This window comes from Salvelinus fontinalis, chromosome 30 (assembly GCF_029448725.1).
Source record: "Salvelinus fontinalis isolate EN_2023a chromosome 30, ASM2944872v1, whole genome shotgun sequence".
Lineage (NCBI taxonomy): Eukaryota > Metazoa > Chordata > Actinopteri > Salmoniformes > Salmonidae > Salvelinus > Salvelinus fontinalis.
The window spans coordinates 11,670,945-11,687,740 of record NC_074694.1 but is presented as its reverse complement, the minus strand read 5'-3'; the positions used below and the strand labels follow the sequence as shown (position 1 = coordinate 11,687,740).

At 45.6% G+C, this 16,796-nt stretch overlaps 1 protein-coding gene across 6 annotated transcripts in view; it reads left to right on the top strand.

The window, feature by feature from the left end:
* Positions 1–16,796, top strand: part of LOC129828634 (brain-specific angiogenesis inhibitor 1-associated protein 2-like) — a 169,800-nt gene that overhangs the window by 34,830 nt on the left and 118,174 nt on the right. For 3 of the 6 annotated variants that reach the window (XR_008755261.1, XM_055889726.1, XM_055889725.1), the window contains 2 exons: positions 577–652; positions 7,347–7,433. Coding sequence is in view for 2 of the 6 variants with exons in the window: in XM_055889726.1 (XP_055745701.1) it covers positions 577–652; positions 7,347–7,433 (163 nt within the window). In the remaining 4 variants the exon portion in view is untranslated. Of the gene's footprint in view, positions 1–275; positions 422–576; positions 653–7,346; positions 7,434–16,796 lie in introns of those variants that run through there. The other 3 variants (XR_008755262.1, XR_008755263.1, XR_008755264.1) reach the window with 3 other exon arrangements.

Here is a 16,796-nt window from a genome sequence, read left to right as displayed (position 1 = left end):
TCACTAATGCTCTTGTGGCTGAATGGAAGCAAGTCCCCCCCCCCCCCCCATCAATGTTCCAACATTTAGTGGAAAGCCTTCCCAGAAGACTGGAGGCTGTTATAGCAGCAAAGGGGGGACTAAGCTAGCTGAATCTTCTCTCCTCTTCTTTCCTGTTTTTGTGTCATCCAATTTATTCCCCGTCCACTCCCCCCTTGTTCCCTTATGTCTCTGATCAACAGAAAAACTAATTAGCACAAACAACATGACCTCAGAGAGAGAGAGAGACCGAGAGTGAGTGAGAGAGACTGCCTCTTGAGCTGGGCTGCCCGGGCATCAACACCCACATCCCTCTCGCTCCTTCTCTCCTTCACCTGGGTGTGACTGCCGAATGATTCCCATCTACACTCTTGTACCTGGTTGGCTAAGCCAACCGAGTTGTGTGAGTGAGCTGGTAGAAGTCGCGTGCTTGCAGTGTGTGAGCGCCAGTGTGTGTGTGTGTGTGAGCGCACGCCCCGACTACAGAGTAGAGCTCTGCTTCTGCTAGGCTTATAGCTGCTCAATCCAACTAAAAACTGTTTTTGTTTCTCTTTTCAGTCCATTATGGAGCAGTTTAACCCGTGCTTGCGGAACTTCGTGGCCATGGGGAAGAGTTACGAGAAGGCCCTGTCCAGTGAGTACATTCCCTTCTCTTTTATCTCATCCCCCACTCATCCCCCTCTCATCCCCCACTCCCCTCCTGTCCAGAGGACCAGGCACTGGCCTGACACTGTCTTGCTGTTGCTTTTTAGACTCCTGATTTTACCTGAACTAGAGATGAGCTCAGATGCTGGTGAAGTAGCCTGTAGTCCGTTTCCTCTTGTAGCCCTTCTGATCTCTTGTAGGACTTCGCTAGCCTGTAGTCCGTTTCCTCTTGTAGCCCTTCTGATCTCTTGTAGGACTTCGCTAGCCTGTAGTCCGTTTCCTCTTGTAGGACTTCGCTAGCCTGTAGTCCGTTTCCTCTTGCAGCCCTTCTGATCTCTTGTAGGACTTCGCTATGAAAGATTCTGCTGGGTGCTCCGACAGCCCCTACAGAAAAACACCTGTGAAGTGTTCCCAAAAACACGTGCTTTTTCCACATGTGAAATAGTGTGTTTTTTTCCTCTAAGAGATGCTTTCAGTTACATGGACTGGTTTGATACTTTGTTTTGAGGCTCAGGCTGCCTTCCTCATGATGTCACCTTAGTCTGTTCCATGTCCACATCTTGCCCTCTCCTCTTCACCTGCATCCCTCCATGACGTCAACTTCTTTTAATGTTTTGATTTGGTTGTTCACAAGTCGGGTGTGTGTGTGTGGTGTATATATCGCCCTTCAACCGGTGATACGGTTGAAGGGCGCAGGAGGACAACACTTTTGAGAGAGGGGAGTTAAGAGAATAAAAATGGCCCCATAAAAGAACAACAGAACTGGTTTTGAGGGAGATGGAGAGAAAAAGACATTGGAAACACTGCCTCTTTTTTTTTCTGCCAATGGTAAAGGATCAGCAGCATAAACCTATACTTTTCATCAGTGTCACGTGGTCTTACATGAGGTTCAGACGGAACCCGGAATGCTTCTATTAGAATATTCCATGCATTCTACTTTGATCGGGCATTAAATTGACTTTTTTTCCTCACCACCGTTTTGCTTATGAACCATGTTCTCTGAAACTGTTGACTCACTGTCATATGTGTGGACCTAACAAATATATATCTTATCTATCTATATACACATAGACATATATTTTATGTTTATATTTTTGGAGCTTGTCCAGTGCTGTGGAGGTACAGCAGAATGTGTATACTACTGTATGTGGCAGTCCATCGGGGTGTTGGGTCAGAAACCGAAAGGTTGCTAGTTCGAATCCGAGCCAATTTAGGTTAAAAAAAAATGGTTGCGCTGCCCTTGAGCAAGGCACTTTACCCTAATAATGGCGGATCCCTGGTCGTGACCCCACTCTCCGACGGTGTCTCATGGGGAGTGAGATATCAAAACAGACATTTCCATTTCGCACCACACACTGTACAGAAGGACTGATTTAAAAATATATGTTTTCTGAGCAAATTCTTAGAGAAGACTGTAAAACAAACACCAGCAAATCAGAGCCAAGTGATTACAAATGTTGTAAATCAGCCAAAGTATTACCGTGCATAATATTGAGTTGGACCTCCATTTTGCCCTCAGAACAGCCTCAGTTCGTCGGGGCATGGACTACAAGGTGTCTAAAGCGTTCCACAGGAATGTCGGTCCATGTTGACTCCAATGCTTCGCACAGTTGTGTCTAGTTGCCTGGATGTCCTTTGGGTGGTGGTCCATTCTTGCTACACACTGGAAACTGTTGCGCGTGAAAAACCTAGCAGCGTTGCAGTTCTTGACACAAACCGGTGCGCCTGGCATCTACTACCATACCCCGTTCAAAGGCACTTAAATATTTTGTCTTGCCCATTCAACCTCTGAATGGTGCACATACACAATCCATGTCTCAAAATATTGTTTTTATCCTGTCTCCTCCCCTTCATCTACACTGACTTGAAGTGTATTTAACAGGTGACATCAATAAGGGATCATAGCGTTCACCTGGATTCACCTGGTCAGTCTGTCCTGGAAAGAGCAGGTGTTCCTATTGTTTCGTGGATGCCATCGTAAGCAAGGTTTGAAATGATTGTTTCTGGTCAAATATTGTATCTCTTTAGGCTTCTTGCCGTCAATTATGTTCCGGCTCCCTGACCATCGGTTTGAGAAAAACATCGCCCCAAGGCTGAACCTAGTTGATGCTCCCTGCTGTACAGGGTTCACACTTGTACATGTGTGAAACAGGAGAAATGTAAGCACCCCCTATTTGATCTTTTATCAACATCCATTTTTAATAAGGATTTCTCGTTGAAATAGTTTTCAGTTGAATAGAATGGTGAGAAATTGGACATTGCTGCACTATGGTAGGCTGTAGACCGGGAAAGCAAGTCCTACACAGATAGTGTCTCCTCAGCCATGCTTCTAATGTAGTGCTGTCTCCAGCTGTAGGTTACTGGTCTCTAATGTAGCGCTGTAGGTTACTGGTCTCTAATGTAGCGCTGTAGGTTACTGGTGTCTAATGTAGCGCTGTAGGTTACTGGTGTCTAATGTAGCGCTGTAGGTTACTGGTGTCTAATGTAGCGCTGTAGGTTACTGGTGTCTAATGTAGCGCTGTAGGTTACTGGTGTCTAATGTAGCGCTGTAGGTTACTGGTCTCTAATGTAGCGCTGTAGGTTACTGGTCTCTAATGTAGCGCTGTAGGTTACTGGTCTCTAATGTAGCGCTGTAGGTTACTGGTCTCTAATGTAGCGCTGTAGGTTACTGGTCTCTAATGTAGCGCTGTAGGTTACTGGTCTCTAATGTAGCGCTGTAGGTTACTGGTCTCTAATTGTAAGTCGCTCTGGATAAGAGCGTCTGCTAAATGACTTAAATGTAATGTAGTGCTGTAGGTTACTGGTCTCTAATGTAGTGCTGTAGGTTACTGGTCTCTAATGTAGCGCTGTAGGTTACTGGTCTCTAATGTAGCGCTGTCTCCAGCTGTAGGTTACTGGTCTCTAATGTAGTGCTGTAGGTTACTGGTCTCTAATGTAGCGCTGTCTCCAGCTGTAGGTTACTGGTCTCTAATGTAGCGCTGTAGGTTACTGGTCTCTAATGTAGCGCTGTAGGTTACTGGTCTCTAATGTAGCGCTGTAGGTTACTGGTCTCTAATGTAGCGCTGTAGGTTACTGGTCTCTAATGTAGGAGCAGGCAAAGAGGGTGAGAGAGAAAGGACCAGAGAGGGAGAGATAGACATGCAGGAAGTACGAAGCTCTAAGGACCAATAAAGGAGGACTCGGTGTAGTCTGATAAGAATAAAAATAGCTACACAGCTCCAGGATGGAAAATTACACTTCTTCATTGCAGGTCAGGCACAGAACTAAGGTTCTGGCTTAGGCTGCCGTTGCCAAGGGCACAGCCAGCATTCAAATCACCTCAGGGTGCCTCGTGGGCCTCCATACACTAACTGGAATTGTAAATATGCCAGTTCTGCCTCTGCTCTTAGGAGAAGAAGGGGAACCCATAAATCGCAACAGGGAGCAAGGATTGGTGCTTGGATGGACTTGATGTCCCTGGAGCTTTTGTTGACTAACATCATGATTCGGTCTAGGGAAAGAGCTGCCTGCTTCTACAGTACCAGTCAAAAGTTTGGACACACTAATCATTTCAAGGGTTTTTCTTTGTTTTTAATATTTTCTACATTGTAGAATAATAGTGAAGACATAAACTATGGAATCATGTAGGAACCCCAAAAGGGTTAAACAAATGTAAATATATTTGAGATTCTTCAAAGTAGCTACCCTTTGCCTTGACAGCTTTGCACGCTCTTGGCATTCTCTCAACCAGTTTCATGAGGAATGCTTTTCCTTGGAGATGCTGTTCGATTTTGGAGAATAGGAGAGTGTGCAGTGGATGCAGGGCTTAAATAGGATGCAATGCTTAGACTAGTACTTAGCCAGCTATTCTGTTTCGTTTTGGGACTGGAGAAGGTGGGGCAATTTCACACAGCACACAACCGTATTGGCATCATGTTGAATGTAGCGAAATTTCCCACAACCCCACTGGGTATCATGTTGAAGGTGGGGCGGAGAGACATTTCTCTACAGGGACAAGCTGAGATGGAAGGGATTCGGACAGGTGAGGGTTGAAAGTGGGGCGGAGAGGCATTTCTCTACAGGGACAAGCTGTGTTGTAGAGATGGAGGGGATTCGGACAGGGGAGGGCTGAAGGGATTTTATAAAGGAGGGTGGAGAGGAAGAGAAATGGGGTGGATTTGGAAGAGGAGAGTTGAAGATGGATGGAGTACTAAACACATCAAGCTGTGCAGCTGATCTGGTTTACACCGGTTTTACTCCTCGAGAGTGTTTCATTTACTTTGGAATAGGTGGGAAGAATGGATGTCATGTCACACCTCCATTCTGTAGACCTATCTGCTTCATCTCGGAGGTGTAATCCTCTTTACTGAAGACACACACACACACACACACAGCAGAGCTCTAACATCTTGTTCCAGTTAGTACAGCTTTACCTGGCCTGCCACACTTCACCGCCCCTCGCTCTATCCCCCTTGGCTGGGATTTCTGTGGACATCGCTAAATAGCCCAAAGCAAGGGTTTACCACACCGCACTCTACAATCCACCTCCACACTCTCACCCGCACTCTCCTATCACACGCAGACTCAACCAAAGCTGGGCTCAGGAAGATCCGAGTGAGGGTCTCTCTTCCTGGAAGTAATCAGTCTGGGTCAGATTGAACCCAGCTACAGGGCAGTCGGCTTTAGGTCCTTGGTTCTGGAGGCAAGGTATGTTTTCAGTTCAGTGACGTCAAAACAAAGATTCTGATAAAGGTAGAGAAGGGAAAGAAGAATTGATAAAGGAAGGATTAAGGGAGGAAATTGGTGCAGACTGAGGCTTGAGAAACGATTCTCAGAGGAGAGGTGGATAGATAGATGGAGAGTTGGATTGATGGAGGAACTGAGAATCAAACCTCAGAGGAGAGGTGGATTGATAGATAGATGGAGTAACTGAGAAACGATCGTCAGAGGAGACGGGATCCTCGGAGGGACAGAGACGGGGTCCTCGGAGGGACAGAGACGGGGTCCTCGGAGGGACAGAGACGGGGTCCTCGGAGGGACAGAGACGGGGTCCTCGGAGGGACAGAGACGGGGTCCTCGGAGGGACAGAGACGGGGTCCTCGGAGGGACAGAGACGGGGTCCTCGGAGGGACAGAGACGGGGTCCTCGGAGGGACAGAGACGGGGTCCTCGGAGGGACAGAGACGGGGTCCTCGGAGGGACAGAGACGGGGGGTCCTCGGAGGGACAGAGACGGGGTCCTCGGAGGGACAGAGACGGGGGGTCCTCGGAGAGGGGGATAGATGGAGGGACTGAGACAGGTTCGAGCCCTTCTGTTGTGTTAGACAATCAATTTTGTCTCTTAACTTTGAAGTGGGAAGGAGTATTGCTAATGATACAGCAGTAGCTGTGGGGTAGTATTCCCATATGACTGTAGCACTCTATATCACAGGAGGCTGCTGAGGGGAGGATGTCTCACAATAATGGCTGGAATGGAATCAAAGGAATGGTATCAAACACATGGAAAACGATACGATACCGTTCCGTTGATTCCATTCCAGCCGTCACTATGAGCATGTCCTCCCCAATTAAGGTGCCATGAGACGCCAGTGCTCTATAAATACCGTTAACCTTTTAGAACATATTTAAATTGTTTACCATGCAGTGCATCCATATTCAGGATGTATTTTGGGTAACACTTTATTTAACAGCCTGGTTGAAAATGGCACTTACCTAATATTTGAATGTTACGAACTAAGAAACAGTGCAGTAACCGTCCATGTTTAGTATGACTCTGCTTGGTCACATGGTTTAATAAAGCTGTGACACTCCTTATCAATATGGATCAGCTCAAGGTCATACTCAGTCAGCTTCTCGGCCTCCCTCTCGGCCTCTCTCGTTCCTCTTGTTGTGACCACCACGCCCTAAACGACTTACCCCTGACCTGGTCTTATTCACCATGACTTCCCATTCACTGCTTCTAGCTGCCTGTGGCAGAACTGTGTGGGTGAGCCATGCCTGCTGTGTGTTTAATGTCCCTGGACTGAGACCTGAGTCACAGAGGTCGTAGGCAGAACGGTCCATCTTGCCTTCCCTGGTCTTCCCTTGCTTTACTTTCTCTGGTCCGTGTTTCATGTAGCTCTTCTTTTCATTCAGCATCTGCTCTGTCCACCAGTAGTTACTGTAGTTACTGCGCTTTCCTCTCCTGTTCCTCTTGAGCCACCGTTGTTGTTGTTGTTTGTATCAGTAGCTCTTTTCATTGTAGCATTAGCTCTTTAATTTGTAGCATTAGCTCTTTTCATTGTAGCATTAGCTCTTTTCATTGTAGCATTAGCTCTTTTCATTGTAGCATTAGCTCTTTAATTTGTAGCATTAGCTCTTTTCATTGTAGCACTAGCTCTTTGTCATTGTAGCACTAGCTCTTTGTCATTGTAGCACTAGCTCTTTGTCATTGTAGCCAGTAGTAGCTTGTAGCCTTTTCCATTGTAACTTGTAGTAGCTTTTTCCGTAGTAGCCTTTTCCATTGTAGCCTTGCTATAGAACTTTCCTTTGTACTAGCCTAGCTCTTTCCATTGTAGCAATAACTCTTTCCATTGTAGCCTTTAGCCCCTTCCCTAACTGACTGGGGCTATAGCTATAGGGGAGGGATGCTGGGGTGAAGATTACGTTAATGTCCAATATTTCCACTCCGCCCCTGATCTGACGCCCAATGCTTCCATGTTTCCAGGTGTCACATTTGCTGCAAAGGGCTACTTCGAGGCACTGGTGAGGATGGGAGAGATGGCCAGCGAAAGTCAAGGCTCTAAGGATCTTGGTGAGTCCTAGTTGTGGCAATAGAGGGTTGCAGCACCCCTAGTGGGGTAGAGGGGGGTTGCATGGAGACGTGCCAGACAGGGCATGGATGGTTGTGGGTGTGAATGGGAATCGATGGTTTGAAAGGGGAAAGGACAAGCAGGTGACGCACTGCCTGAAACTGGATCTACACACACAAACACACGTGTATGCACAGCAAACATGTTGAAACACACTCGAGCATATCCTGTTGTAATAGTTTTTTATTTTTCTAGTCAGTTATTTTAATACTATGCCATTGGGAAGGATAGCTTAGTGTTCTGCATTCACCACGGAGGCAATCACGTCCCTTGAGTTCATCTCTGATATTTGATGTGGAAATTTTGTTTTGTTGGGTTCTAGCTTGAAATATACGTATTCATGTTACTAGCTCGTTCATGTGCTTCCTATCTCACCCGTATGGAAACGTTCTGTCTCTGAGTCAGTCCCCCTTTGTGCTTGGCCTCCGGTCACATATACATTTGCATATAGATCATCTGATCTAAGCCACAATATGTTAATCACTACTGCTAGGCCACTTGCATAGTTATAAACGTACTAAAACGTGCTCAAGTCAATGAGTCAGTTTCCAACAGTTTACCTCTTGTTTTGCCTCAACTTTCTCTGAATTATGCCGTGTAGCATTTCATTTTGTAATTGTAGCCCAGAGTACGTAAATATTCAATTGAATTTCAAAACATTATCATGCTGAGGATTTTCTTTTCATTCATAACATCCAATAGGGATTATCGGTAATGTTTCTTAATTGGACTGTAAAGACACTGTTTTTGGGGCTGTTGACTTTTCTCTGTCCTCTCTTGTCCTTTTACAGTCAGAACCAGTTTTTACACTGGAACAGCTACAACCTGTGTATGGACTAGTTTTGGTTGTATTGGTCTGTTAGGCTGACACACACTCAGAGGTGGAGAAAGGCGAAGGATGGTGCTGTGGTGGGGGGGATGGGGGGGTGTAGACTGTGGTGATGGTGGGAGGGCAAGGGTCAGATTGGAGGCAAGATGGGGAGGTGATGGCAGCAGGTGGTCTCTTTCAATGACATCTGTAAGAAATGATTACATTAAGGCTCCAGCATGCTCCACTGCAGTTATTTCTTCAACAGCTTTATGTTTTTAGCTGTTTTTATGGTTGCAGTCATATACATTGGTAAGAAAACTATGTGAACCCTTTGTAATTACCTGGATTTCCGCATAAATTTGTCATAAAATGTGATCTTATCTTCATCTAGGTCACAACAATAGACAAAGACAGTCTGCTTAAACTAATAAAACACAAACAATATGTTGTCATGTCTTTACTGAACACACCGTGTAAACATTCACAGTGCATGGTGGGAAAAAGTACGTGAGCCCTTGGATTTAATAACTGGTTGACATTCATTTGGCAGCAATAACCTCAACCAAACGTTTTCTGTAGTTGCGGATCAGACCCGCACAACAGTCAGGAGGAATTTTGTACCATTCCTCTTTATAAAACTGTTTCAGTTCAGCAATATTCTTGGGATGTCTGGTGTGAACCGCTCTCTTGAGGTCATGCCACAGCATCTCAATCGGGTTGAGGTCAGGACTGACTGGGCCACTCCAGAAGGTGTATTTTCGTCTGTTGAAATCATTCTGTTTATTTACTTCTGTGTTTTGGGTCGTTGTCCTGTTGCATCACCCAACTTCTGTTGAGCTTCAATTCGCGCACAGATAGCCTTACATTCTCCTGCAAAATGTCTTGATAAACTTGAATTTGTTTTTCTGTCGAGGATAGCAAGCTGTCCAGGCCCTAGGACAGCAAAGCATCCTAAAACCATGACGCTCCCTCCACCATACTTTACGGTTGTGGGATGAGGTTGCTGTGCCTTTTCCTTCTCCACAACAACAACTTTTTTCCACAGAATATTTTTGCCAGTAGCGCTGTGGAACATCCAGGTGCTGTTTTGCAAACTTCAGACGTGCAGCAATGTTTTTTTTTTGACAACCGTGTCTTCTTCCATGGTGTCCTCCCATGAACACCATTCTTGTTTGGTGTTTTACGTATCGTAGACTCGTCAACAGAGATGTTAGCATGAGATTCTGTAAGTCTTTAGCTGACCCTATAGGATTCTTCTTAACCTCATTGAGCATTCTGTGCTGTGCTCTTGCCAGTCATCTTTGCAGGACAAACACTCCTAGGGAGAGTAGCAACAGTGCTGAACTTTCTCCATTTACAGACAATTTGTCTTTACCGTGGACTGATGAACATCAAGGCTTTGAGAGATACTTTTGTAATCCTTTCCAGCTTTATGCAAGTAAACAATTATTAAGCTTAAGTCTTCTGAGATCTCTTTTGTTTGAGGCATGGTTCACATCAGGCAATGCTTCTTGTGAATAGCAAACTCAAATTGTGAGTTTTTATAGGGCAGGGCAGCTCTAATCAACATCTCCGATCTCGTCTCATTGATTGGACTCCAGGTTAGCTGACTCCAATTAGCTTTTGGAGAAGTCATTAGCCTAGGGGTTCACATACTTTTTCCAAACTACACTATGAATGTTTAAATGATGTATTAAATATAGACAAGAAAAATACAATTTGTGTGTTACTAGTTTAGGTACACTGTTTATCTATTATTGTGACTTAGATGAAGATCAGATCAAAGTTGATGACCAATTTATGCAGAAATCCAGGTAATTCCAAAGGGTTCACATACTTTTTCTTGCCACTGTATGTATACAGCTAGCCTATATAGATTCAGCTTCATGTTTTTAGTCAGATCGAGTCACATGTTCGAAGAATGGGACTGTTTCGCCTCCTGCATCTGAGCACTGTGAAGTTAAGTCTCTCTCTCTCTCTCTCTCTCTCTCTCTGACCTCTCATAAGTCTGAGGTGAATTTGGATAGCAGACAGCTGAGGATGAGAGGAAAGAGAGAAAAGGGCAGAGGTGAGAGGTCAGAGGTGAGATGGGAAAATAGAAAAGAAAAGCTCTCAGCATTCATTATTCAGACTTTGTCTTTTTTTTTTTTTTGGCCTTTCACATTTTGTCTGATGGTTTCATCTCTTCATTCCTCCACTCAGCCTCTCTCTCTCTGTGAATACTGATTGAACTGCGTTTGATTGCCTACTCCAATCTGAACCTTTTATAGTCTGTATTCAGCCTCAATGGCGGTATCTGTGCTGTGATCGAATTGCAACACAGCACTCAGTATTAGTAGTGAAGCCATTCGTTCAGATGAGTATTTTTTTTATTACAGAAAATAATATGTTAGGGCAGAAGAACCCATTTAATGAGGCTGCTGGTTTAATTAATGCTACATCCCAGTGACCTCATCTTAAACTGTCCATAAACACATGTTCATCCATCTCCATATTGGTTCTGTCTTCTCTATTGTCCCTTATCTACTGCCTGTTCTAAAGTGTGTGTGTGTGCTCTGCGTTATGAGGTCCTTTGGTTGTTTTTGCATCCCTAGCTATGACTCAGCACAATTAACCCTCCTCCCTCTAATCCCTTTGCAGTTAGTGACAGGCAGGGCTGAAGAGAGGCGACTGATGCTCTCTCTGGACATCAGTGTGCCTAAAGGGGTGTGTGATTGTCTTTATTTCTGACAGTACTTGCAAGTGTGATGTTCAAAACATCACAAGATGTTTTTACGTGTTTTGTTCCTTGTAGTTTAATGGCAACTCAGTCAGGCTAGCCTGCAGTGACAGTGTGATTGCATGATCAGCCATTCCCTCTTCACACGGTAATGAAAGAGGTGAACATTTAGTGTACATTCCAGTTAACTGCAGTTTGTTTGTATTCGACAGCTGACTGTAAGACGAGAGAGGGACGCAGAAAGGCATTACTATAGCCTGAGGGATGAACATTGAATAGTCTACAACATGACAGCCATTATTCACACAATGTTCCTAACGTCAGCCCATTACATTGTTGGTCTACCCAGTGTAGTCTAGTCTAGTCGGCTCTAGTCTAGTCAGCACTAGTCTAGTCAGCCCCTAGTCTAGTCAGCCCCTAGTCTAGTCAGCCCCTAGTCTAGTCAGCCCCTAGTCTAGTCAGCCCCTAGTCTAGTCAGCCCCTAGTCTAGTCAGCCTCTAGTCTAGTCAGCCTCTAGTCTAGTCAGCCTCTAGTCTAGTCAGCCCCTAGTCTAGTCAGCCCCTAGTCTAGTCAGCCCCTAGTCTAGTCAGCCCCTAGTCTAGTCAGCCCCTAGTCTAGTCAGCCCCTAGTCTAGTCAGCCTCTAGTCTAGTCAGCTCTAGTCTAGTCAGCCTCTAGTCTAGTCAGCCTCTAGTCTAGTCAGCCCTAGTCTAGTCAGCTCTAGTCTAGTCAGCCCTAGTCTAGTCAGCTCTAGTCTAGTCAGCCCTAGTCTAGTCAGCTCTAGTCTAGTCAGCTCTAGTCTAGTCAGCCCCTAGTCTAGTCAGCCCCTAGTCTAGTCAGCCCCTAGTCTAGTCAGCCTCTAGTCTAGTCAGCCTCTAGTCTAGTCAGCCCTAGTCTAGTCAGCCTCTAGTCTAGTCAGCCTCTAGTCTAGTCAGCCTCTAGTCTAGTCAGCCTCTAGTCTAGTCAGCCCTAGTCTAGTCAGCTCTAGTCTAGTCAGCCCTAGTCTAGTCAGCCCTAGTCTAGTCAGCTCTAGTCTAGTCAGCTCTAGTCTAGTCAGCTCTAGTCTAGTCAGCTCTAGTCTAGTCAGCCCCTAGTCTAGTCAGCCCCTAGTCTAGTCAGCCTCTAGTCTAGTCAGCCCCTAGTCTAGTCAGCTCTAGTCTAGTCAGCCCCTAGTCTAGTCAGCCCCTAGTCTAGTCAGCCCCTAGTCTAGTCAGCCCCTAGTCTAGTCAGCCTCTAGTCTAGTCAGCCTCTAGTCTAGTCAGCCTCTAGTCTAGTCAGCCTCTAGTCTAGTCAGCTCTAGTCTAGTCAGCGCCAGGGAGGAATGGATGGGAGGAGGAGTGTTGGGATGGAGGGATAGGAGGGACGTCAGCGCTCTGCTGGGGCATGAAGCAGAAACGCTTTTCCAGCTCACTTTCATTATCCACAGGCCCCATGATTCTCTGTCTCCATGTGTGTCAGTTGGCTTTTCATAGCCAAGCATTGAGGTCAAGAGACGAAACCTAAGATCACACAGGACACTAGATAAGACAGAAGAATTACACCAGATATGACAGGCTGACCCTGTCTTTGGGGGTTCCAGTCAAGATTCTAGCATCCGTATTTATCACTAGCTGTGATTAAAGTTTTATTGTCTTATCCAGGTAGCCGGAGAGTAGAGCTTTGCAGTAATCTAATCTTGAAGTGACAAAAGCATGGATTTAGTTATTCTGCAGCATTTTTTTTGATAAACTTTTTCAGATTTTGGTAATGTTACAAGGATGGAAAAAGGCTGCTCTTGAAATATTTTCTGTTCGTCAAGAGAGATCAGGGTCCAGAGTTAAGTTTAATTTGAGATGGCTGTACATCAATCGAGATACATTGTCCGGTCCAAAAACAGATCTCTTTGTTTTTTGGTACCTAGAACTAGCATCTCTTTGTCAGAGTTTAAAAGTAAAACATTTGCCACCTTCCACTTCCTTATGTCTGAAACACAGGCTTCCAGGGTAGGCAATTTTCGGGCTTTACCATGTTTTCATTGACATGTACAGCTGTTAGTGGTCTGCATAACAGTGAAAGTTGACATTTGTTTTTCTGAATGATGTCACCAAGAGTTAGCATACAGTATATAGTGAAAACAATAGTGGTCCTAGAACAGAATCTTGAGGAACACCGAACCATTGATTTGTCAGAGGACAAACCATCCACAGTGACGCATATCTTTCTGACAGATAAGATCTAAACCAGGCAAGAACTTGTCCGCGGTCCGCGTAGACCAATTAGGGTTTCCAATCTTTCCAAAAGAATGTGGTGATCGATGGTGTCAAAAGCGGCGCTAAGGTCTACGATCACAAGGACAGGAGCAGAGCCTTGGTCTGACGCCAATAAAAGGTGGGGTCTATGATAAGGTCTAAAACCAGACTGGAGCATACATGGGCAACTGTTTTTTTTTTTTAAATGTTGAGACGAATGGGAGATTTGGAATAGGCCAATGTATTTATACTGTAATGTTTTTGTTTCAAGGTTTGGCTTTTTCAGGAGAGGCTTTATAACTTCCACTTTTAGTGAGTTTGGTACACATCCGGTGGATAGGGAGCCATTTCTTATGTTCAACATAGGAGAGCCAAGCACAGGAAGCAGCTCTTTCAGTAGTTTAGTTGGAATAGGGTCCAGTAGACAGTTGGAATAGGGTCCAGTAGACAGTTGGAAGAGCTCAGTGACTTTCAACGTGGCACCGTCATAGCATCGGGTGCCATCTTTCCAACAAGTCAGTTCAGCAAATGTCTGCTCTGCTAGAGCTGCCCTGGTCAACTATAAGTGCTGTTATTGTGACGTGGAAACGTCTAGGAGCAACAACGGCTCAGCCGCTAGGTGGGTAGGCCACACAAGCTCACAAAACGGGACCGCCAAGTGCTGAAGCGTGTTGCGCGTAAAAATCGTCTGATCGGGTGCAACACTCACTACCGAGTTCCAAACTACCTCTGGAAGCAACAAACGCGCAAGAACTGTTCGCCGGGAGCTTCATGAAATGGGTTTCCATGGCAGAGCAGCCACACACAAGCCTAATATCACTGTGCGCAATGCCATGTGTCGGCTGGAGTAAAGCTCGCCGCCATTGGTCTCTGGAGCAGTGGCAACGCGTTCTCTGGAGTGATGAATCACGCTTCACCTTCTGGCAGTCTGGCGGATGCATCTGGGTCTGGCGGATGCATCTGGGTCTGGCGGATGCATCTGGGTCTGGCGGATGCATCTGGGTCTGGCGGATGCATCTGGGTCTGGCGGATGCCAGGCAAACGCTGAATGCGTAGTGGCAGCTGTAAAGTCTGGTGGAAGAGGAATAACTGTCCGGGACTGTTTTTCATGGTTCGGGCCCCTTAGTTCCATTGAAGGGAAAGCTTAACACTACAGCAAACAATGACGTTCTAGACGATTCTGTGCTTCCAAAATTGTGGCAACAGTTTGGGGAAGGCCTTTTCCTGTTTCAGCATGACAATGTTCCTGTGCACAAAGCGAGGTCCATACGGAAATGGTTTGTCGAGATCAGTCTGGAAGAACTTGACTGGCTTGCACAGATTCCTGACCTCAACCCTAATGAACACCTTTTGAGATTAATTGGAACTCTGACTGCGAGCCAGGCCTAATTGCCCAACATCAGTGCCCGACCTCACTAATGCTCTTGTGGCTGAATGGAAGAAAGTCCCCGCAGCAATGTTCCAACATGTAGTGGAAAGCCTTCCTAGAAGAGTGGAAGCTGTTCTAGCAGTAAAAGGAGGGGGGAGAAATTCCACATTAATGCCCATGATTTTGGAATGAGATATTCGACAAGCAGGTGTCAAGTAGTGTATTTCCCAGATCATTACAATATGTGATTATTAAATGACGAGTGATTTGAAGAGCGTGAAAAGCAATTTATGCAATTGACCAGTCCAGATGTTTCCTCCCTAACTGTTGCCTGTGAGACAAACCAGAAGTGATAATCCAACAAGTCAGTAGCTACATCAATTCAAGCTACCCAGGGAAAAAACACTCCCTGTTCTCCCAATCACATTTTCTAAAGCTATTTGGCTTTTCTCTCAAACGGAACTCCTAGGAGACATCCCAAATGGCACCCTATACCCTATGGACCCCGGGCAGAAGTAGTGCACTATATAGGGTTCCATTTGGGATGCACCCCCCCCCCTGCTTCCCTGTTCTAGGTTATATAAAAGGGAGGGTATTTTTAAGGTGAGGGGCTCCGCTAGAGATTACGTGGGGATAAATAAATAATAATAATAAATAACGTCTCTAACGTGCGGTAGTGTCAAGGGGAATGGAACTGCACTGCACACACAGGACTTAATAATAATAATAATATAACTTTCCCCCTAAGGTGTATATGCAGTAGCTACAATACTGCAGTGATGCATCATCATTTCTTACCTCCTCCCTTTTGGGGGGGGTGTCTGTGTCCTTCGTTATATCATAAATCAGTGTGATTACCTACAGAAGACAGAGCCCAAGTGCACACTAATAAGGAACTCTTCCTCATAGAACATGACATGTTGAACATAGAGAACATATGGTACTTGTAGCCTTTTGGCTTAAATACAGAGACCGCTTCTTCCTGGCATGTTATAGGCTGTGGGCAGTTGTTATAAGATTTGTCATATTTTATTTTCCTGTACTGAAGAGAAACTAACATGAGTGTCATGTATGTGAGATTTAAACATGCGTGACCTGTCATACACATCTGGAGCATAGTACATGTATGGTGTTGTGTTGCAGCTGTTTTCCAGTTGGCAATTTATGATGCTGTGTGCTTCCAGAGACGAGAGCGACAGTCTCAGCTTAATAATGGTACAGTCAAGCTGTTTTCCTCCCACACCAGAAATCAGACTGGTGGCCTACACACACACACTAGTACACTCACGCATCTACATACACACACTATAATGTACACACACACTTGGGTTTCACTTAGCCTCTCACATTTAACTGTTTCAACCCTGTTATTATTCCTAAAGCATTATTCCATTATTAATAGCCCCTATTCCACCACTAGACCCAATTTCACCACTAGACCGATTCCATTATTTATACCCTATTCCACTACTAGCCCATATTCTGCTACTAGTCCCACCACTAGCCCCTATTCCAGTACTAGCCCCACTGCTAGCCCCTATTCCACTACTAGCCCCACTGCTAGCCCCTATTCCAATACTAGCCCCACTGCTAGCCCCTATTCCACTACTAGCCCATATTCTGCTACTAGTCCCACCACTAGCCCCTATCCCAATACTAGCCCCACTGCTAGCCCCTATTCCACTACTAGCCCATATTCCAGTACTAGCCCCACTGCTAGCCTCTATTCCACCACTAGCCCCACTTCCACTACTAGACCATATTCCAATCATAGCCCCACTACTAGAACCTATTCCACCACTAGCCCCTATTTCACTAATAGCCCCTATTCCAATGCTAGCCCCACTACTAGCCCCTGTTCCACTTCTAGCCCCTGTTCCACTACCAGCCACTATTCCATTAATTGCCCCTACTCCACTACTAGCCCCACTTCTAGCCCCTGTTCCACTACCAGCCACTATTCCATTAATTGCCCCTACTCCACTACTAGCCCCACTTCCAGCCGCTGTTCCACTACTAGCCCCTGTTCCACTACCAGCCACTATTCCATTAATTGCCCCTACTCCACTACTAGCCCCACTTCCAGCCCCTGTTCCACTACCAGCCACTATTCCATTAATTGCCCCTACTCCACTACTAGCCCCTGTCCCACTACTAGCCCCTGTTCCATTAATTGCCCC